This window comes from Stegodyphus dumicola, chromosome 7, assembly GCF_044657685.1.
Source record: "Stegodyphus dumicola isolate Sdum_Otavi_A_Nest chromosome 7, ASM4465768v1".
NCBI classification, from domain to species: domain Eukaryota; kingdom Metazoa; phylum Arthropoda; class Arachnida; order Araneae; family Eresidae; genus Stegodyphus; species Stegodyphus dumicola.
Genome location: NC_140774.1, coordinates 189,044,625 through 189,069,196, shown reverse-complemented (window position 1 = coordinate 189,069,196; position 24,572 = coordinate 189,044,625). Strand labels below are relative to the sequence as shown.

The following is a 24,572-nucleotide window of genomic DNA, read 5'->3' as shown; positions in this document are numbered from 1 at the left end:
AGACTGATCAGTGTTTTTGTAAAAGAAATAGGATTCACACACGAGAGTGAAATATAATCAAAAGAAATAGATTAAAAACTTGCTTTTTTTGTTCCCGTTAATTTTTTATTTATATGGTTTATTTTCAATAATTGATTTATTATCAATTTGCTTGGCATTCATTGAAAATATGAATAAATTATGCATTATATCCTTGCTATATATTTTTATAGTAGGGTATAATATTATATTTTTTGAACTATCATACAAAATGGCGCTTAAAAGTAGCTCTTATTTCCGCATTTTTGATCGAGAATGTGTTAACTGATGTGGCAACTATCATTTGGCGGCTCATTCTCTAACTTCTGTGTTTAGTGTGTTGTAAATTTCAAAGGTAGTACTTACTGTGGTGGAAGTATTTTAATTTTTTTGTGGTATTGATTAGCTTATCGCTCTTATTAAAAAAGTAAGTAGTTAATAATATTTTTAACATCTTACTTTTTGTCTGTATATGATGAAATATGACTATGTTGTGATTTTTGTTGAAGTAAGCAAAGCTTTTGCTGAGTAGGCTTAAAGAACATGCTTTTATAATTCGAGAGCTTTTGTATCGCAGTTTTAAAAGCTGATTGTATTAAAATTTCCTGTGAAGTATCAAAAGTAATTTTTGTTGAGTATCTTTTTTGAAACTCTTTCAATTTAGAACTGTTTGAACTGAGAAGAATTGATATTTCATTCAAGTATGTTGTAATTTTATATTCTTATAGTACTGCTTAAGGGCAGGTGGTATTTTAAAAATTCAGTGTCATTATACTAAAATTTAAAAAGATTCGAGAGTGTCTTGTTTAAGAAGATTAAATAAATATCAGGTTGGGAATATTTTTCATAATATATATGCTAATTAAGCTGTAGAACAATAGAACTTAAATTTCTGAATTAAAAACGTGTATCATCTCTGAATTAAAAAATAAATTTTGTTAGTATTTGTGAATTGGAAGTCTTAGCCCTTCAATATTAGACATCCTTTTATTAAGAATATAAGAAATGAAAATGTGCTGTTTCAGCGCTTAGTCAAAAGTCTTTTCTTTTAATACTTATTAGAAATAACTAGTGTTTTTTTACAAGATTTACGTGCTTTATGCATATACTTAATCACCGATCACCACTGTACATGCATGGGAGAAAATGTTCGTCACGTGTTTGATTTTCAGCCGTAGTTTTTTTTATCTAAGCGTACGTGTTCATATCTCGTTTTCGAATTAAAGGATGCTTGAAATAAATAAATTTTATCTCCAATACACCTTACATTGGGGGGGGGATTCGCGAATGTTCTTAATATACTTTTTTTTCATCTAAAGATATTTTGGTGCTTTTATTATCGGGACCGGATTCAGGGAAAATGTATGCATGCATATTTGTACGTCTGTCCCTAAAAAAACAGAATCGCTGTTTTAGTCATTAAAGCTTTTAAAGTATGATGTAGCTAATTAATGTTGAAATCTTGTATATTATTTCTGAATGTATAAATTTTTTATAAATTCAAAAATATAAAATTTAAAATTTGTGTTAATATTTTTGAAAAATCGATTTGTAATAGAAAATGCTTGTAATTTTTTTTTAGAATGTGGGATGATGATGATACTGTAGTTACAACTCAACAGGTAAGTTTGTTTGATAATTTTGTCAGTATTTCCACTCAAAATTTTATTATGTCAACTTTTGACATTAAAATTATTCTGTCTGAAAAAATTTCTTTTGTATAATTTTTTAACTAAAAAATACAGCATGCAAGTTGATAATTTCATCATCAAAATTAGTTTATTGCATTTATTGTAATGAAGAATTTAAGATTAGAAATACATGTAACTGACTTTATCATTTTCAGATTTTATCATAATAAATTTATCACTGGTAGGCAGATATTCTCTTTTTGAGTATTGTCATTTTCCTGTTTAGTTATCATGTGATTGTGATATCTATGAAATAGGTACCGTTACTATATTTGTTTTAAGGATCTTGTTTTGTACACTATGTATCGTACAAGAAATATAAAACCAAGGGTAAGAGAGTTAGTATCTTAATGTTATAAAGTAAAGTAAATAAAGATGTCAAGACTGTAATAATCTTGCACATGAATTATTTTTGTCTTGTAGAGGTTTTCTGAATTTCATGAGCAAGTTATTAAAAATATATTTTAACCTTATTTATTTAAGTTTATATTAGATTCGTGCACTTGATAACATCATTGATTTATGTTAAGCTTTCTTACGATTCTGTTCATATATTGAACTTATTTTATATGTCATTTGAATTCAAATTAATTTGAAGTAAATGATGTATTATGAAAATAGTTTATTCATGAATGTGAGTTTATGTTGAATGTGAGTTTATGTTCATTTTAATCCATGCTTTTTGTAGTAGGAATAATGCCAGGTGTTTCATTACTGTAATTGTCAAACTCTGTTATGAATTACATAGCTGCCAACTCTGCTGGTTTTTCAACACAACTTTCCGTTTTCTATGTTTAGCCTTTACCAGGGAAAATGTTTCTCAGCCATAAATAAAATTTCTTGAATTATAAGACTTAATTGTGCAGATACTCTCAACTTTAGTAATTTTCAGCTGAAAAATTTATGTGAATTTTCTTACTATTCTATATTATAAAGATTCAGTTATTGTTAATTAGCTATTAATTTTGATTTCGTATTAAAAAGCATTTTAATAAGAAAAGTTTTCTTTTTCTACTCGGAGGTTTTTTATAAAATCGTAAAAAAATTAAATCGTAAGTAGCCAAAAAACATAACATTTAAATATCAATCTATTTTATATCAAATCATATTACTAATAGTGTAATAACCTGAATGAGGAGTGCATTTGATGCTGTTTTTAAATGGCATTGTGGAAAACATCACAGTTTTTCATATTTCAAGATTTGCAGCTTTAGAATTAACGAAATTGTCCATCTCTAAATAGAGAGAAAAACTGTAAATATTGATAATGTCATATCATGCATCATATAAATATCAATATAGATCATAACCATATGTAAATATCTCTAGAATTTTTGATAGAAATCTGTTGTGTGATGTCTTATTAAAGTGAAAATTCCTTTGATATGAAAGTAAGTTAACATTTACTTTATCAATGTTATATGGAAAATTTTTAGTTTTTTATTATGATTTTGTTTTCTCAATATTTTATTGTTTTATGGAGCTGTTGAAATCATTAGTACTTCCGTATTAAAGTGGACATGACCAGTTTGTCACCAGATCTGAAAAGCTTCTCTGTCCTGTTTGAAATGTGCAGATTTCAAATGTCAAAGATTTATGCAAGATTAATTTTAAATGAGGAAATATTAAACCATTTTGCAGTTTAATAATTGTGGGTGTTAAAACTTGGAGTCGACTTTCACAGAGAACCAACCTATTTGTGACAATTCTTTTTTCTAAATTTTCGCCAAAGAATTTGGGAATGTTATAATCAGTTCCATTAATTTCTAATGCTAAAGGAATTTTTTAAGTTTGCAAAGTGAAAAATCAATCTAAGATTGGAGTGTTGGCCAAAGCAAGATGGTAAGCAAGAAAGAATGTAATCATGTAGTTAGATACTTTTATATTAAAGTCTTCAAGCTTCTTTGTTTTGGTATATTTCCATTTTGCGCCAGGAGTTACTAATTTGATTAAGCTTCATTTTAGCAATAATTATTTGAACTATCACTCAGTTTTTCGTGTAATCTGTTTTCTCTTGTTATGATTTTAGGTTGGAATTTATGTAGAGATGAAGAAGCAGCTATTATGTTTCTTCAAATGAAGATTGTGTTCAAATAGCCACCCTCATAAATTGTTATTCAGAGCTGAAATGGCTGTGTAGCCTTCCCATATGTTGGGAAAGAAGTTGCCCAGGACAGTTTTTTTGAATAATTAAGCAATAAGTGAATAATTTAATAAATTTCAAATAATTCATAAAGCTAGTATGGATAATATGATTTTTTTGGATCATCCTTTACATGTTATTGCCATATAACTAGTTTACTTATGGTATGGTATCAGTTGATGCCTGTTGAGTTTTGTAAACCATAGCTTGCTTTGAATGAATCATAGCACAATAATTGATAATACTGATTAGATAAAAATGTATCTGCTACTTCTGTCGTGAACATCATTGTGAGTTTAAGAGAAAATAATGAGGGATTTGTTAAAATTTATATCAGATGAAAGATCTTTTAATATATAGCATTTTAATACTATTTAGCACAGTCTAATAGGTTCATTTTACAATACACAACATCCACAAAATGATTGTTACAACACAGTTCGATCATCCATCTTTTTGAATAACAATCTCTCTTATTGCCATGAGAAACCTACCTCTCATGGAGTTTGATTGTGGCGCGACAACTTCTATGTTATCTTATATTAACATCAATATCAATAATCACAATTAAATTGTAAAAATTAAGCAAAACATACTCTTATAAAGGGAAAAAAAATTGATGTAGGCTGTATTCTTCACTCAGTGGTTTTTTGAATGGTTTTTTAATGAAGCTGGAAATTTATTTTTTGTTTCTATTTCTAATTATTTTGCTCAATATAAGACTGAATAAACCAAAAATGTGCCGAAAGCAATGAGTCAAAATTTACCTGTATGGCCTGTAAAGGCATGGTATGGCTTTAATGGAAAAATGTACACTTAAAAAAATTAATAATTGATAAAAGCATTAACTGAAATAGTTTGCTTAGCAGTTATATTTTAGAAAGACTTTTAAACTTTAGTATATTCACTAAGAAATAGTTTATGCTTCATTTTAAAAAGATGTAAAGATAAGGGAGAGGCGGTAATTAAAATCTTTTTTAGTCGTAATGACAGCTTGCTTTTCCTTCCGTCAGTTCACTTTTCTCTCTTTCCGTATAGTGCATCATAGACACGCAGTACTTTTATTCATCTCTCTACTTAAAGCACTGCATAATACTGAGTACTGAGATTCTTGTTATTTTACATAGTACTTACTCAAGATCTTGTTTCTGTTTTGTGGTTATATTTAATCAAGAATTATAGTTTCCAACTACGTTCTGATTGTCAATTTTGAAGAAATTTAAAAAAAAAAAAATTTAATTCTTTGATTTAAAGCTTATATTTTTAGCTTCCAAAAACTTTTTGTTTTGTCTCTCCGGTGATTAAAAGTAAAGCTATGGCTGTTTTTGTTCTACACCATGAACCGGAAATTGCTGTTTAAAATGCCGAAAGTTGCTGTTTAAATGGCCGGAAGTTGATGTTTAAGGGACACAAACTGCTCTAAACAAGAATATTTCATTTGAATACTGTTGGCGATATTCAAAAAATGATTTTGAAATATATGTATTATTATTATATGCTTTTGAAAGCAAGATTATTTTCAAAATTTCAGTATCATATTTGGCAACATTTCCGTTTGTCTTTACATTCAGATTTGGTTACACTCTGATTTAGTGTGCTTGCTGTTATTCAGTATTATTTTTATCTCATTCTGCTTTATTATTTTAACATTGTGATAAAAATATTTTCACTTTATTATTGTTAACGCTGTAATGGGTCGGCGTGGAACTTTTCGTTCTAAAAAAACGGTATTTTTGCTGGAAACAGATATACAGTCAAAAGTCGTTAATCCACACTCGTCGGGACTTCGGCGATTCCGGATTGGCGATTTTTCCGGATTATAGATCATCAATTTAGATCTGGTAAGATGGCATGCAGAAATTATAAAATTAAAAATATGAAACCGTAATTCATGAAATAAAGAGCCATTATGATCTAAAGGGTATCAAAATTTACAAAAAAAAAGCTTAATATTTATTTGTTTACTGTTTAAACATTTATTTGTTTACTGCTAAACGCGTGCATGCGTAAAGCATACATTACACATAGTCGAAATTAGAAATTGCAACTAGAAAACTATTTGATGTGTATTCGTGATATTTATAATGACGACGAATTTGATTTAAATCATCAAAGAAGGAGTACATCGAGATGAAATGCTACATTTAGCAAGGAATTATAAGCTGAATAAAATAAAAGCATCTGGATGGTGCTGACAGATCAACTTCCAATTCATTGCACGCCGTGTCGTCCCCCCCTCAGAGCAGCGTGGAATTGATAAACATATTTCGGAATGATTAGAGAATCAAAGGATTATTCCTTTATCCATTTTTTGCAGCAATTCCACTTTTTGTTTAATGGACTTCGAGACATACTTTCGCTTTGTAGATCCTTTACATATTAGTAAATATATATCGGAAATTCTATTTGACATAATCGAAAGTTCAAGCATACTTTTATAAAATTGCTCTAAGAGTCTGCAAAAAATAATAAGCCGGATTCAATTCAAAGATTAAGGAACAATGCAATCTGCAACATTAACTGAATTAGATAATTTTAGCTTAGCTTATACTGTCCGTTATACCTTAAACGCGCATGCGTAAATGTATTATGTGCATACGCACACATATATTCACAGCCTTAAAGGTCTTGCGTGCATGCGTCAGCGTGACGCATGTGCAGAAAGTTTGTAGCTTTGAGGTCTCGATTATAGATCATTTCGGATTATGGGTGTCCGAATTAACGACTTTTGACTGTACTTTGAAAGCTTCTACCAGTAAATCGAAACTAGAAACAATATAACATTTTCTGAAAATTATAATGAAACTAATAATGAAGCTGGTAATAGAATATTCGATGTTGAAATTATAAAACTTATTTTTTGCATTTTCCTGTCCAGTGTGTTTCGAAACTCAAAACAATAATGAGAGTTTTAATAACGTATCGTACCAAAACAAGTGTTTGTTGAGTTGACAACATTGTGTCTTGGTTCCTGTATAGGAGTAATACAGTTTAATAATGGATTTTTGGGTATGTTAAAAATATTGGGAAACTTAATATGAAACATGGACAATATACTGTCAAGGGATATATAACTGTATTGATAAAACTTGGATTGTCGAGTTCAAAACGACATTACATTCGCAAAAATCGCAAGAAAAAAATTAAAAGCTTCTTTAAAGAAAAATATTTTCTAAAATAGAGTTAACAGAAGGTGCAATATACAAAACAACACTTTTAGCCATGTAATATATGAATTTCTAATATATTTTCTAAAGATAAAACTTTAAATTTGTTTTTTGAAAAACTTGTTTTTGTCATCATTTCTAATACGAAAAACACCGTAACTTAAAATATTACTATAGCAACTCGTCGGGACTTCGGCGATTCCGGATTATAGATCATCAGTTTAAATCTGGTAAGATGGCATGCAGAAATTATAAAATTAAAAATATGAAACTGTAATTTTTGAAATATAGAGCAATTATGATCTAAAGGGTCAAAACTATTTGATGTGTATTCGTGATATTTATAATGACGACAAATTTGATTTAAAACATATCAAAGAAGGAGTACACCGATATGAAATACTACATTTAGTAAGGAATTATAAGCCGAATAAAATAAAAGCATGTGCCCTGAAGATAAGGATAGTGCTGACAGAACAACTTCCAGTTCTTTGTGTGCCACGTCGCCCCCCTCCCCCTGTCAGAGCAGCGTGGAATTGATAAACATATTTCGGAATAATTAGAGAATCAAAAGATATGCTTTTATCCATTTTTTGCAGCAATTTCACTTTTTGTTTGATGGACTTCGGAACATGCTTTCGCTTTGTAGATCCTTTGGCAGCTCCAGAATTGGAAATTCTTTTTGACATAATCGAAAGTTCAAGCTTACTTTTATAAAATTGCTCTAACATTCTGCAAAAAATGATAAGCCGGATCCAATTAGAAGATTAAGGAACAACGCAATCTGCAACATTAACTGAAATAGATAATTAGATAATTTTAGCTTAGCTTATACCATCCTTTAGACATTAAATGCGCGTGCGTAAACGTATTAAGCTTCGTTCAGATGGGGCCGTAAAGGGCATAAATGGTTAAAGCCGAGCTCCATTGCCAAGGCAACCAATCTGTGCTACGTCAGAAAATAAGGTCTAGGGCTCGTGGCATAGGGTTCAAAGTTTTCAGCGAGTTTGGGATAAGCGTCGACCAATCAGAGCGAAGCTGGTTTCTACAGAAGATTTCGCTGTCACAAAAGAAGCAGAGCAAACGCGGGAAACTTGTAGACACATCCACGCATGCACAAATTTAGCTTCTCTCATTGGCCACGGCTTCTTGCAAGTGTGAACGGAATTCCCGTATTTTATGCCCTTTACACCGCCATCTGAACACAGCCTTTTGCGTGTGCTTAGACGCATATGCACCTGCGTTAACGCATTGTACATTGATGCATGCGCAGAAAGTTTGTCGCTTTGAGGTCTGGATTAAAGACTTTTGACTGTACTTATTTAAGATTTTTGCAGACAATTTTGTAAATGAAGAGAGAAAAATTTCTCGAAAAATAACTAGTGTATGTACTCAAACAGGTACATTTAATAGACATTTTGCTTTGTGACTTAGATTTTAGGCCATTTTATTTATTATGCTTTTATAAATATAAGTGAAAAAAATAAAAGTAAAATATTGATAAATAATTTTTAGGAAACTAATCTTGTGCTACTGAAATTTGAATACATTTTTAATCCAAAATGTGAGAAAAAAGTAAAAATTACATTTTAATAATATGTTTATAAACTGTTTCTATCATTTTAGGTAGCATTCTGCTAATTAAAACCAAAAATGAATTTATTTGTACCCTTTTTCAAAATTAGGTATCGAACATAGTCAGATCTCTTTGTATCTTTTATCTTTTGCAAGTTTGTACATATAATGGTTATATGTACAAACATATAATGGTTATATTTAATCAAGAATTATAGTTTTTTTCAATTCTCTTTGCATCTTTATCTTTTACAAGTTTGTACATATAATGTATATGCATTTTCTAATATCTCTTGTATTATATTTTCATTTTTGCAATTTTTATATTGCAACTTCTGCATTTTAAAGATTTTACTGCTCACCTGCTTCATTTGCACTGCATGTATCTACTTCACATTTTTATAGATATGCTGCTCTCACGTTGCTCTTTCACACAGTCTATCACAATCCGTTTCATATCTCTCATTTATTGTTAGTGTGCATAATTCATATCCTTTTCTTCATTTTGTACTTGTCCTGATCCAGCAGTCATGTGCCACTTCCGGGGCCAACATAAGGAATCTACTGATGTATCAACAAGAGGATTTCATAATATTGAAAATATTCAAGAGCTTGCTGTTCTGTAGACGTGGTTCCCAAATTTCAAAGGCTTTTTTCACACTTCATGAAAAAATACAAGAATAACAATTTATATCCTTATTCATAAAATCAAAAACGTGGCTTATCGAGAATCCATCAAGGTGACATCAAACGAAAGTGCAGATTTATATTTATTGTTGCATCACACAACTGGCACTAAATCATAGTGCTTGACATTTTAACAGTTGATGGGATAAGACATAAATACCAATAAAAGTAAGAAAATAAAAGCACTTTAAATAGCTAACTTTAAAATAAGCTGAATTATTAATTATAATGAGGGATTGCATAATAAATAGAAAAAGTCTGATGTGTAAACTACCTGAATTCTTTGAACGTAATATTAAATTATCTGCATTTTTTCCTGCATTTCATTTAAACTTATTTCCTCGAATTTCATTTAAAATATATTTCTCATTTAGTTCTCACTTCGCCGCAGTACTAATTCAGTTCTCACTTGGCACTAATTCAATTTTCACTTCGTGGCAAGGCAGTGCATAAAAACGCAAAATATTTTCATTAAAAATTGAAAGATATAGAAAAACTTAAAATACCAAATACAGTTAAAGGCATTGAGAAACAATTTTTACAATTAAAATTACAGATTCTACACAAAAACAAGCAATTCTGTCTGTAGGCAGATTTTTGGGTGCACAAAACATAAAAAGTTTCCTGTTGATCCCACTCGGCAAAAGACACTGAAGGTGCAGAAAGATTTAATTCACTATTCTACTAAGTTTTGAATGTAAACAAATACGGCTGCTATGGTAAGAAAAAATTAAGCTTAGCTGCACTTAAATCACTTCTAAATTGTTGCTAATTCTACAACTATTGCATGTAGATTAACTAAAGACATAAAAACCTTATTTGGAATATAAAAAGAACATAATTCAATCATTTTTAAAGCAAAAAATGCTCAATTTACCAACATATGAATAAAAAAATCTGAGGTTACTGAGCCAAGTAACAGAGTGGGTATATATACTTTTGGTTTGGCCGATTGCACATCTGCATGTTATAATACAAAATTTCAACGTTTTGAGGCTATTCGTTTTTGAGTTATGCGAGATGCATACCTGTGTACGTACATATACGACAAAATGTCTTCTGAATCAATATTAAATGGGTTTTATAATTCATTTTGGGAAAAAGAATCTTTTATTCTGTCCTTATGTACAGATGTCATGCAAAAACATCATTAAATTGCGTTTGATAGCAATCAAAATGGATATATTTGTTATATGGTACCTTGAAATTTTCGCCTTTACAATACTCCCTTTACTTCGTACAAGGAAGTAAAAACTAAGGAAAAAAGTAAGACTTAAGTTAAATAATAATGGAACTACAATGGGAAGGAAGACTAGAGTTTGGCTAAGTGCCTTGAATAAAGTTGATGTAACTAATTCAAAAGATTTATTAAATATGTAAGAGGAACATGGAATTAATTAAAATGCTTGAGAGAGTGATATGAAATAATAATGGCAAAAGCTGAGAAAATGAGGAATAATAAAAAATTGTATGACATTAGGAAACATGTAAGACATTGACAAATGAAGCTGCATTAGGAAACCTAAAAGAAATCCTTATTCAACAACAAGAACAACAACAACAAAAAAAAAAAAAAAAAAAAAAAAATCCTTTTTCCTTTAGGGAAAATGTGTCTATGGTAAACCGAAAACTGTGTTCGAAAATGATGTATTAAAACAAGATAGAAGAAGATAAAAAATGGTATAGTACATAGCTACCACGGTCTTGCAATCTAAGTTGGGTTCCCATATAATTATTTGACATTTAGAGATGCAGGACACAGTTATAATAAAAAGATGTATGTTTGAGAAAGACAACAATTTATGTATGAATGCTTTTAAATGAGCATTTTACTCTGAAAATATAAAGTTAAAAAAATTTGGAAGTTATTTTTTGTTTAAAAATTTTGGATATTGTGTACTTTTTATTTATGTATGTTTTTGCTGTTTTCAGAGTGACAAAATTTGTTTTGCTTAAGTTAGGTGTTTTACAATATTTATACAGTTTAAAATACTAGTGAAGTATGTTTTTAACTTGATATTTGTCATCTTTTATTTCATATGGAATGCCTGAAATGCTGTAGTAAGGCAAGTCTTTGATGGTGAATGAAACATTTGCAGATTTGCTGAACATTTATATGTTCTTTGAAAATTATGAACTGTTTAGCTTACTTTTTGCTTTTTCCATGAAATTGGAAATTGTTCTGGTTTGTGAAAATGAGCTGATAATGTTTTTAATATAAATCTAAAATAAGAAATTGCTGCATGTTCTACTTTTTTTTTAAAACTTTTCTTTTGTCGTGTTGCCAAGTAAATTATACTTTTTATGTGTAACAACAGAGTAAAAACTGAATAGATATTTGTACTTGTGATTTTATTAATCATTCATTGTATTTACATGAAATTTATATTTTACTTTTGTTTCAGTCTTCAGGAAATTCATTGGCTGCTGGAAATGGATTTTAGTAAGTGTTAGATATTTGTATAGTTATGTGTTTACATTCATTTAATTAAGATATTATTTCTTTGACAGTGATAGTATTCTAGTAACTACGTGCCTCTTAAATTCAATTTTTTGTAACTTTTTCCCCCCTCCTAAATCATTGAATGTCTGATGATATTGTAATGAAAGTTTTTCGCCAAAAAACGTTCTTAATAAAGTTGAGAAAAAAAAATGAAAGCAGTACCTTTAGTGCATGTAGTAATCGCCACTCAAATCTATGATTTTCTGCCAACATTTTGGTAGTTTTTCAAAACTACGGCCTTTGTCCACAAATCCAAAAATGGATCAACCTCATTTCAGACATCCTGTGCAGAATGCAAGATATCACCAACAAGATGTAGCTGCAGATGTGAAAAAAGGTAGAAGTCTAAGTGAGAAATGTCTAGCCTATACACTGACTACCAATAAGTATTTGGACACCTGTGATAGAAAAGAAAAACTAACTTTATTCAAAATCAATAGTTGGTAGAGCCTCCACGAGAGGTAATTACAGCGTGGATCCTCCGGGGCATACTTTCCACGAGTCTTTGTATGACAGCTAGTGGTATTTGCTTCCACTCAGCTTGGAGAAGACAGAGAAGTTCTTTCACCAATTTTGCATGGGTAGTGCACTCCTGAATTCAGCGATGCAACTCGTCCCAGAGGTTCTCGATAGGGTTTAGGTCTGGACTCTGGGCAGGCCAGTCCATTCGATGAACTCCATTGGCACCATACCAAACCTTGGTTAATGTCAAAACATGACAACTGGCATTGTCGTCCTAAAAGTAACAGGGGTCCAACCCGTAAAACTGCCACAACGTAGGAAGCACATTGTCATCTAAAATAGTGCAGTAGGCATCGGAGTTGAGCTTACCATGAATGGGGACCAAGGTTCCCAGCCCATACCAGGAGAAACACCCCCAGACTATAATTCCACCTCCGCTAAACTTGACTGTTGGCACAATGCATTCTGGCAGGAGACATTCTCCAGGTAGACGCCAGGCCCAGACCCTGCCATCCGAATGGTAAAGGGTGAACCTTGATTCTTCACTCCAAAGAACCCGTTTCCACTGATCTACGGTCCAATTTCGATGTGCTTTGCACCACATTAACCGAGCAGTGTGGTTGGACTTTGTGATCAAAGGCTTATGGGCAGCAGCACGACCATGAAAACCAATCAGATGTGCTTCCTTATGGATGGTATTCATTGAAACAATACTCCTGGATGCCTGTTGAAACTCCTCGCGGATGAGGGCCATCGGTTAGGTGCGGTTCTTCCGAATTTCTCTAACCAGCACTCGTCGGTCTCTATCTCCTAGTTTCGTTGGTCTGCCGACTCTGGGCACATTTCGACAATCACCGCTCATCTTCCATTTTTTAATCACATAGGCCACTGTCGATTTTGGGTACTTTAGATCGCTAGATATGTCCCTTAAGGATCAGCCACATTTGTGATACCCGATAATTATACCTTTCTCGAAATCAGAGAGCCCCGAACTGCGAGGCATCTTGCATGTCACTAAAGCCGATGTTGTTTCCTGCACGATATATACCGGCGTAGTCTGTGACATACCTTAGGACCGCAGATATCATCATTTGCATAGGTGTCCAAATACTTATTGGTAGTCAGTGTATGATAGGTGTGGCAAAAGATCTCATTGAGTCCGTACAAACTTGAATACAGACACATATGTCTTAATTTACTGCAGATATTTATAGAATTTTGAGCAATCCTTGATTATTTGTATTTAATTTTGCTTTAAATCAATATATGGGACATTATTAAGTTTATATATGTGGTAATAAATATAATCAGCAATTAATGTATGCAAAATATGTTCATTAATTATTTTATCTTCATATTTTTAAATAATTTCATAAATAAAAGCTTTTTCCTTCCTTACTGAGGATTGTCTCAGTATAACAGTGTAAAAAAATTACAAAATGAAGTTGATCAAAGAGCATAAAATTTAAATTATCTAATTCATATATTTTGTTTTAATAATTATGAATAGTTCAGTAACCTGAATCATTTGTTAGGAAGTGAATTTTAGTCAACTTTGAGTTTCTTAAAAAAGTGCCACTTCATAGCTTTAAAATCTCCAGTTTTTTGCATGATAATCCCCCTTTTTTTTTGTATGTTTTAAGGCTGGCAGTTAGGTTTTAAGAATATGCAGGTTAATGAGCCTTATGCAGTGTGACTGATCAAGGTCTCTGATTTAAACAAATATATTTTCATCACTTATTGTTGGAGGCCCTTAAAAACAAGGATCATCTTCAGTTGGTATTCAACGTTATGAAAAGTTTTACGTAGCGTATTCGGAAACTAAGTACCGTTTCATTCTAGCGCCGTCGCAGTGCTGTGGTAGGCGTCCCGCGCATGCGCACTAGTCTTTCTTCTTCACTGACTTTTAATTGTCGCCATTTTGGTTGCTCTACGTTGTGTTTTCAGTTTGCTGTGCACATTAAAAATGTTTAAGACAATTAGTTCTCCCGCTGACTGTGAGATTCGTGCCGTGATTAAATTTTTGAACGCGAGGAATGTTAAAGCGGCCGAAATTTATCGTCAAGTGACAGAAGTTTACGGTGAATACGCGATAAGTGATGGAATGGTGAGAAAGTGGGAAAGAATGTTTAATGCAGGTCGAACAAATGTCCACGCCGAGGCTTGGAGTGGTCGACCTTCTGTTGTTACCGATGATTTGGTAAGGAAAGTTGATGAAGCAATTCATGAGAACAGACGCTTCACAATGACAACTCTTTCAGAGGCATTTCCACAAATTTCACGTACTGTTTTGTTTGAAATTGTGTCTGACCGCTTGAATTATCGCAAACTGTGTTCCCGATGGGTTCCAAAAATGCTCACTGATGTTCACAAAACAAAGCGACTTGGTAGTGCCCTGACATTTCTCATGCGGTACAGTGATGAAGGAGAAAATTTATAAACCAAATTGTGACAGGTGATGAAACTTGGGTGTGTCATTTCACACCAGAATCGAAACAACAATCGATGGAGTGGAGACACACTCATTCTCCGAAAAAACAAAAGTTCAAAGTGATAATGTCATTACAAAAAGTCATGTGTGCTGTCTTCTGGGATAGGAAAGGCATTTTGCTTACTGAATTTCTTCCCAGAGGTGAAACCATTAATGCGGCACGATATTGTGAGACTTTTAACAAAACTAAGGCGTGCCATTCAAAACAAACGAAGAGGAATGCTCAGTAAAGGAATTGTGTTGCTCCACGACAGTGCTCGGCCCCATACTGCTGGTGTCACTCAATCGTTAATTCGACAGTTTCATTGGGAGCAGTTCGATCACCCGCCATACAGCCCGCACTTGGGGCTGTCCAACTATCACTTGTTCCTGCACATGAAGCGCGAGCTTGGTGGCAAGCGCTTTGGATCTGATGATGACACGAAATATGCTGTGGAGTCGTGGTTCTCGAAACTGGCAGGAAGTTTCTTTGACGATGGTATACAAAAACTGGTCACCTGCTATGACAAGTGTTTGATCATTGGTGGAAACTATGTTGAAAAATAGTTTGACATGTATTTTCATGTAAAAATAAAATAGGATTTGAAAAAATTGTTTTACTATTTTTTTTTTCAAAACAGTATTTAGTTTCCGAATACACCTCGTAAGTCATTTGAAAAACCTGTGCTGTTGACAAAGATATTTGATCGGTTTGTTGAATTTTTGTTCTCTAAGTTGCAGTCATGTTCTGTCCCAGTTTGAAACAAAACTTGATGCATTGTAGCTCAAAGTGCAGATCACTCATTTTCACAATGCTTTAAGAAAAAAAAAAAAAAAAAAAAAAAAAAACAGAATGTTGCTATGCATGTAAATCTTGCAAAACTGTTATTTGACTGAAAATATGAAAGGCTGAACTTGGTGCCTTGTGAAGAGTAACTGCTCACCTGCTGTGCTCACCTCAGTCTCATTACTTTATTTTGCAGACCTCTTAAAATTAGGTGTTTGGGGGCACCATTTTAAAAAAATGATTTTATATTAGGTTATTTCTGTATCTTAGGCTGCGTTCAGATGGCGGTGTAAGGCGTAGTCATAAGGGTGTAAAATACGGGAATTCCATTCACACTTGCGAGAACGGGGTGTAAGCCATGGCCAATGAGAGAAGCTAAATTTGCGCATGTGTCGATGTGTGTACAACTTTCCCGCGCTGTTCTACTGCTCGATTGATTTCCCGCGTTCGCTCTGCTTGTTTTGTGACAGCGAAATCTTCTGTAGAATGACACTTCGTTTTAGCTTCGCTCTGATTGGTCACCACTTATCCCAAACTCGGGGTTGAAAACTTTGAACCCTATGCCACGAGCAGGAAACCAGATTTCGTGACGTAGCACAGACTGGTTGCCTTGGTAACGGAGCTCAGCTTTAATCACTTATGCCCTTTACGTCCCCGTCTGAACAAAGCTTTATAGTTTGGCTGCTTAATGGAACTTTCTCCATAGAAAGTAGGTATCCGTAGCTTCTAGATGATTGTAGTTCAGAATTTTTGTTTTTTTAATTAACTCTCGCTCTCCTTTTTTTTTTTTTTATTCTAAAATGTATTGATGTCCATGTTGTCAAGGTGCACTTTGGTAATACAAATAGTTAAATGTTGATTAGTTGAGGTGTTACATGAAAGTCAGTGTGTAAACATATGTTAAAAAAGTATGCATTATCAGTGCTCTTAATGCATTTAAAGGATGTGTATTATGAGATAATTGAGAAAAAGATAGCTGATAATTACTCTTGAATTCACATTGAATTACATTGGTAGTGTGGGCTGAGAAGAATCAGATTTTATTAATGATTCAGAGGAAAGTCAGTTACTTTCTTACTATTTGTAAAGAAGAATTGGTCTGAAATTGAATTCTGTTATATATCAGTTGGATATATTTTACCTTAAAGTAAAAATTGTTTGTTGTTAATGATACTGAAATTAAGAGTCTTAATATCAGTGGTTGGGTAGAATTAAAGAAATGTATGATGTAATGAGAGTATACATTCCAAAAATGTGATATTTATTATGCTGTTAAATTTATGTTGAAATGAGCAAGAAATGTTATTGTTGTCTGCACTTACCCCATATGTAGTTACCTTTAGAAATTTTCTTTTTATAAATGCATTTACAGTTCTAAGATAACATGTTTTTAAAATTTTTTTTTCAGTGTTGGACGGGGCCGAGGTTTTGGTAACATGGCGGCCATGAATGATTCACTTCCAACAGTTGGTAATAATTTTGGAAACATTCTATTGCCAATGCCAATGATTTGAAAATTACGGAGTTCCTATGGTTCAAAACCATTTACCTCCTCATCAGAATTACTAAAAGCGAGCAGAAATGAGAAAAAATTTTGCATAAGTGAATTACCTGATGCACACTAGAGGGAGCCACTGGCTCAAGAAAGTTTAGGGATAGAGATGAGATAATAAAAACTTAAGAATCATAATATTTTTAAAAAGCTTTTAGGTTTTATAATTTTTTTTTGTATTTTAAATTTTATACTTTTTTTTGGTTTTTATAAATTTTTTATACACAATACAACACTAAAGCAGAAAGCGGAGAAGAAAGATTTTAAGATTAATAGGCTCATTGGCATGTGGCTTGTGTAGGATAGTGCAAATAATAAATATGAACGCGTTGAAAATATTCATGGGCAGATTTTAAAAATCTGCGGGAGATGTGATTCTATGCGAACAGATTGATAACTTTACTTGGAGATCTTGGTTGCAGGTAGAGATGGTAATAAGCATTTATATGGCAGCTCGCTGAAGAGACTTCCTTCCTTCATGGCGCGGGAGCTGGAACTGATGTTGAGAGGGCGTGTCTTGCCCTTTTAGATGGAGGGTAGATGCCGAACTCTCGGCCAATCACGGCTCTTGGTCTCTTCTGTGAGCTGCGAATAGTAGGATCGTAGGCTGGCATCTGCTGAAGTGCTCGGTTATCAATCTGTTCAATTTTGAGGAATAAATTTTGACTATGTTTTTTGATAAGGTAATCAACTGGTTTAATATTAAGGTCCGAATGAATCACATCTGTACGGACGTACCAAGCTGCGTTTAGGGCCATACGTAAGGTTTTACTTTGAAAAGATTGAAGTTTTTTCACATGAGTTTTTGCAGCAGTACCCCAGATTGTACATGCATACATAAAGACAGGTCTTATTATGGAAGTATAGAGAAGGATTTTGTTTTTAATTGACAGATTGCTCTTTCGAGCTAAAAATGGGTAAAGTTGGGCTCTGGCACCTTTTGCTTTGTTGAGAACATTTTCAATGTGAAGGCGCCAGGTTAATTTTGAATCAAGTACAACTCCTAGGTACTTGTAAGAGTTTGACCAGGGAACATAGTCGTCAAAGAATTTAATATTAATGGAAGGGTACGGGAGGGGGCTACGTTTGAATATCATAGCAGCACATTTAGCAACATTAATTTTTATTTTCCAAGTGATGAGCCAGTGCTCAAGGCTAGAGAGATAACTCTGAATGTTTCGGACTAAGTTTTCCAGGCGTTTGTGTTGAGCTAGGATGGCCGTATCATCTGCATAAAGTGCAAGAGTGATACTTGGTGATTTTGGTATGTCATTTATGAAAATGTTGAACAAAATTGGGCCTAAAAGTGACCCTTGGGGGACGCCGCTTAGTATAGGACGGGGTGTTGAAATGATAGAATTAACTCGTACAGAAAAAGATCTATTAGTGAGGTACGAATTAATTATATGAATTAAATGGGCCGAAACTTCAAGTCGTATGAGCTTGATAATAATTCCTATATGCCAAGTCCTATCAAATGCTTTGGCTATGTCAAGAAATAAAGCGCCAGTAAGCATTTTGTTACGAAACCCTTCGTAAATGAACTCCACTGTCCTCAGCAGCTGGTGCGTGGTGCAGTGTTTTGCTCGAAATCCAAATTGTTCATCAATCAGAACGTTGTGATTTCGGAGAAAATCATTCAGGCGTTTAAGTAACACAAACTCGTATATCTTAGATAACGAGGATAGGAGGCTGATAGGTCTATAATTTTGAGGGTTAGAAAGGCTTTGGCCTGGTTTTGGAATAGGCACAATAAGTGCTTGTTTCCAGCTTTGAGGAAAATAGCAATGCTGTATCATAAAATTTATAAGCATTACTAAGAAAAATAGATAATGGGTGGGTAAATTTTTAATCATACGATTAGAAATAGAGTCCATACCAGGGGCTTTTTTGGGTTTGAGCTTGGTAATGTATTCATGTACCTCGCTCATGGATGTATATTGTATTTCTCTCGCAAAAGGCGAGGAGAGGAAACGTTCAACATCCTGTGGGAAAGAACTTGCGCTGTTCGCAAAAATTCCTTCATTATGTGGTGTAAATTGAGTTTGAAGAGAATCCGCAATTAATTCGGATTTCTCAGCGTCTGTGTGAGCCACCACTGCGTCCGTAGCTAAGGACGGAATGTTAGATTTGTGTTTGCGTAGGCGGGCTGATGCGCGCCAAAGACTGTTATCATTGGTCGTTAGGGACTGAATGTAATTCGTGTATTGTGATTGGAAGAAATGGTCACATGATGCCTTGATCTCATTTTGGAGAGCACGGAGTTGAATTTTTAAACCAGGATTTCTATTTCTTTGCCAAAGTCTCCGTACTTTATTCTTTTCTTTAATTTTGAGTTTAATTTCTTGAGGTAATTTACGAAAATTGGGTCTGAGGGTGGGTTTTGATACTTCCTTATAAGTATCTGTTAAAATGGTCGTTAAGTGATCAACTGCCGAGTCTATATCATGGCTGGATTTAATTTCAAGGGAGGGCAAACTTTTACTTTTAAGTTTGAAACTAAAATTGTCCCAGTTTGTAGAGACGAGTGCCGGAGAATTTTGATTAAAGATAGTACAATTAAGGTCTATGATTACGGGGTTGTGATCTGAGGATAAACAGTTTTCCACAGTCACGTGATATCCAAAAGAGATGTTTCGAAAGAGTGCCAAATCGATGAATGAAGGGGCACCCCGTGAACCATATCTAGTAGGGGAATCCGGCGCAATAACTTTAATTTGGGCGCACTGAGCCCATTTTAGAAGGCCACGACCAGCAGGGTTTGATCTATGGCAACGCCAATGCTGGTGGTGACAATTTAAATCACCAGCTATGATTAGATTGTTGGAAAAGGTGAGCAATTTGTTAAAATCAACCACAGGTAAATTTCCACCTGGTGGAAGATAGGCAGAGATCATTACAAGGGAGGGCGAATTTTGAATGAAAATTTCGATGATTGTTGCCTCGAGTTTACTCATACTCGGAGTGTCAATTCTTTTGTGTGGTATTGAATTTTTAATATAGACACATGTGCCACCATGATAAACATCACGAGTATTAGAAGCTTGTCTGTCATTTTTATATAATGCATAATTTGCAAGCTTGGGAGCTCTCCCTGGCTGGAGTTTGGTCTCTTGGACAAAAATAATGTCAAAATCTTTCTCTTCCACATAGTCTCGAAACTCATGGAATTTGGATAGAATGCCATTTGCATTCCAGGTGCATAGTTTTAAGTTTTTCAATCCTTTCAAAGTATTGAATTTTACTGACTGGGGATATCAGAGAATTGGAGAGTAATATAACTCTCAAAGATATAGTAAGCCGCGTCAGCACCAGATGGAGCCACTCTGAGCTGCGGTAAGGCGTTTTTGAATGCCAAAAGAAGTCTGCTCTGGTCAATACCAGGTTGGTTTGAGATTTGAATAATTGCCAATAGGATTTCGGTGCAATTTAGCGTCGAATTAGCTCCTAAGGGGACCGATAAATTTGGAAGAATTTGGGGTGCAGCTTGTTGCATACCCGTAAGGGCAGCAGAGTATGATACTCCAGGGCGAGTATTATTTGCACTGGGAGTGTGTGCAGCCGGCAGAACTGGAAATGTATTATGTTGTAGGTTAAATTTGTTTGTGGTGTCAACGGTCTGACTGGGTTTGGTGCTTGGCCTTGGAGGTTGTCTGTTTTTGGAGCCTGGGAACTTCGGGCAGGAACGCCAGTTAGCAGCATGGTTTCCCGAACAATTTGCACATTTGTTCGGTTCTTCAAATGGTTTAGTACATTCTTTGGCTTGATGCGGCCCAGCGCATCTGACGCATCGTCTTGGTAATGTGCAGACTTCAGATGAATGAAAGAATCCCTGACAACGCCAGCATTGGGAGGGACCTTTCTGACCTTTGAAGTGTTCCATGGATACCTCAGTTCCAAGGAGCTCTGTTATGGAATAGATTTCTTCAGCTTTGAGGCTGTTGAAGATTTGTAGATAAAAGAGAGGCATTGGCATTTTTGTCTTCCATTTCTTAAGTTGAGAGATCTTGTGGATTTTGAAGCCAAGCACTTCAACCGCAGTCTGCACAACGTTGAGCGGTGTATTTGAGGGTAATCCCCTAATTACCACTTTAAGTGGTCTATCTGATTTGAGTGTGTGAGATTTGAATTCAATATTATTGTCTGTGAGGAATCTAACAACTGTTCTATAGTCTGTTTCGTTAGTAGTTGTGAGTTTTAGAAAATCAACGTTTTGTTTGGAAAGAACAGTTGGTGCGTGTCGGCGAAGCTGATTGAGGAGAAAGAACCAATCAGCTCGCGGTTTTATGAAAATTGGAGGTGGTGCTTGAATTTTTGGTGTTTGAGTGACAGCCGGCTGCTGCGTCGAGTGTTCAGTGTTATCAGAGTTTATGTTTGTGAAAGAATTGGATGTTGTGATGGTCTCATTACTATTAGTGTTGGGAAGTGTTTTTTTGGCAATTAAATGTTTTGGAGGAACTACAAATCCTTCGTTATCAGTTGGTCTGGTTCGTTTTTTTGAGTCAGTTTTAGGATTTTCTTTTGGAGGATTTTGATTGGCTGGGGATGAGGGTGGATTTGTATTTTGAGTTTTAGGGTTAGAATTTTGAGTGTTGGAGTCCGAATCAGGGGTTTTAGAGGTCTTTTTACATTCTTTGAAGAATTCCTCTTCAGTGGCAGGGAGGGTGAATAAATTTATGCCGAGTTTAGAACATAGGGTATGTAGGGAAAATAAAACTTTCTCACCCTCATCCTGTAACTGTTTGATCATCTGGTCCTTATTCGGAGTGTCCGTTCGCTGTAATCGCTGGATGTCGAAAATGAGGTCTGTGTGCCGATTCTTTAGAGAGTAAATCTGGATCGCGCTCTTGGATAGCTCTAGCGCTGAAGGAGAGGCAGGTGGAGTAGTTGCAGATATTTCCATTTCAGTTTGAATCATCAAAGGTGGTGGAGAAGAAGGTTGATTGCCCGCTGGCGGCGCCGTATTCAGGATACTATTCGCTTTGACATTACGGAGCTCAGAGCTCATACGTCCGTCGCTGTTAGCAGCCATCATCAATCATGAACTCGAAACATTCTATTCATGCTTTATATATATACATATAGTGAAATAGCTAATTCAGCATTTTAAATATTCAACCCTTTTTTTTAGACCTTTTTCAGAATATTTAAACAAAGCATGGGATAACTGAGATGTTTATTACTCTGTAACTTCAAACTTTGTCATAAAATTAAAATTGGATTCAAGAAATGTATTACAAACATAGTCGCATAATTTTTTCCAATTATATATATATACATACATATTGAATTAATGAACTGAAATTCATTGAAATAGAAATAAATTTCCTAATACTTGCACAATAGCTGCAAAGTAGGATAATAATAGTTTATTTACTAAAATAATATTGATTATATTATCTCATATAAATTTAGTAGAATGTATCTAAATGAAGCAACCCAGAAGTGTGAAATATATGTACAGTGGCTCCTAAAAGTGTTCGTACACTTTTGATTTTCATTGAAATAGGGCTCTATCCATTAATTAAAAGTAAACTTTCTGAATGAGATTTTAATAATATCTATAATCTATTCATAACAAAATTACATGAAATATTTTTAAAATATAGCGAAACTTTATTTTTAAGAAATTAATAATAAAAAAATGACAAACATTTTATTTCGCAAAAGTCTTCGTACACTTCAAAAAAAATCTTTACATATTAGTAAATATTTTCATTTTCGTTAAATTTAGTAGGATATCCTTTAGCATTCACAACAGCTTTTAAATATCTGAGAATAGAGTTTACTAGTTTTTTTGTAATTTCTGTATCCAATCTTTTCATCCAATCTTCCATCATGACTGTTTTGAGTTTGCTTTTCATTTTGATGTCGTGTTTCCGTACTTTAACCTCCAGTTCTTTCCAAATGTGTTCTATGGGGTTTAAATCTGGTGACCGAGGTGGTGTTTTGAAAACCTGTGGACAATTATAGACACACCACAGGTAAACGTTAAGAGCCACATGCTTAGGATCGTTATCATGATTAAAAATAAAATTGTTTCCAATACCGAAATTTTGGGATGATAATTTTAAATTGTCTCTTAAAATATTTAAATAAAGAGATCGATTTATTATGCCATCAATAAATACCAAAGTACCTAGTCCTGATGCTGCCATGCACCTCCACACAAGAACACCTCCACCGCCGCATGCTTAACTGTTCCAACTAAGTTTTTGGTATGAAGTTCCTCATTTTTTCTTCTCCATACAGTTATTCGACCGTTGGAACCAAAAATGTTAAATTTGCTTTTGTCAGCAAATAGAACATTATTCCAGTACGTTTCAGGTGTGTTTATCATCGATTTTGCGAATAAAAGCTTAAGCTTTCTGTTTTTCTCAATGAAAAAAAAAAAATTTTACGGGCAGGACGCCCATGTAATCCATCTTCACTGAGAGCTCGTCGAACAGTTTCAGGTGAAATTGAAGTAGAAAACTTTGCATTAAATTTTGCAGAAATTTTTACAGCACTCAAATGTGGGCTTTTCACAAATTTTCTAATAATAAATCTCTCATCATGTTAACTTTCTTGGTCGACCTTTTCTTACCTAGTTTTCAATCCAATTTTCTTCTTTAAAGTGTTTTATCACATACTACACTGTAAAATGGGATAAATTAACTAATTTAGCGATATTTCGAATTGATTTACGACTACTGTGGTGAAAAATAATCAATTTTCGAATGCTGTTTCTAATTTCTTTACGACACCGACCCATTTTTCAATAATAAATAGAATATTGAGAAGTAAACAATAAAAAATTAAAGCAAACGATATTTTAAATGCCACCACAATGCAAAAATTAAAAGCGGCAAACAATAATTCTAATTTTGATTTTATCCAAAAATATTACAGTGTACGAAGACTTTTGTGAGATAAAATGTTTGTCCTTTTTTATTATTAATTTCTTAAAAATAAAGTTTCACTATATTTAAAAAAATATTTCATGCAATTTTGTTATGAATAGATTATAGATCTTATTATTAAAATCTCATTCAGAAAGTTTACTTTTAATTATTGGATAGAGCTTTATTTCAATGAAAATCATAAGTGTATGAACACTTTTGGGAGCCACTGTGTGTAATATATTCAAATTTAGAAGTAATGATCAGGGAATTGGAGGCGAATGCCGATTAAATATTTAGTTTTAGTTTTGGCAACATGTTGCGGCTACACACAAGTTTGCACATTAAATGTGCCTATTCCAAAAGGCTTACATTTTTGATAACTTTGTAGCAAGAAAGCAGCAGTCAAATGTCAGCATTTGGAAGACATTTGTCATTGTACTGTAAATAAACGCTGTATTAATTTTGAAGGGCTGGCACTAGATTTCATTTTTATGCAGTTTTCGCAATTCTACGATTCGAAATTTTTTTTTTATATTTTCATGTCGCTGTTCAATTACAATGTTGCAGTTACTAAATCACCACATGCTAAATTAAATTTCGAAGAATGGATTTTGACTTAAAACTTTTAACACG

General features: G+C 33.5%; 1 protein-coding gene across 5 annotated transcripts in view; it reads left to right on the top strand.

Annotated features, from left to right (window-relative positions):
* Positions 1-319: 319 nt before the first annotated feature.
* The window catches only part of LOC118189627 (ATP-dependent RNA helicase DDX4-like), a 58,627-nt gene continuing 34,374 nt past the window's right edge, over positions 320-24,572 (top strand). Inside the window, exons 1-5 of one of the 5 annotated variants that reach the window (XM_035360283.2) lie at positions 379-445; positions 1,601-1,640; positions 3,739-3,910; positions 11,687-11,724; positions 16,912-16,973. In XM_035360283.2, coding sequence (XP_035216174.1) covers positions 16,940-16,973 — 34 coding nt within the window. In that variant the 5' untranslated portion in view covers positions 379-445; positions 1,601-1,640; positions 3,739-3,910; positions 11,687-11,724; positions 16,912-16,939. Of the gene's footprint in view, positions 446-1,382; positions 1,452-1,600; positions 1,641-1,994; positions 2,040-3,738; positions 3,911-11,686; positions 11,725-16,911; positions 16,974-24,572 lie in introns of those variants that run through there. The other 4 variants (XM_035360279.2, XM_035360281.2, XM_035360282.2 and 1 more) reach the window with 4 other exon arrangements.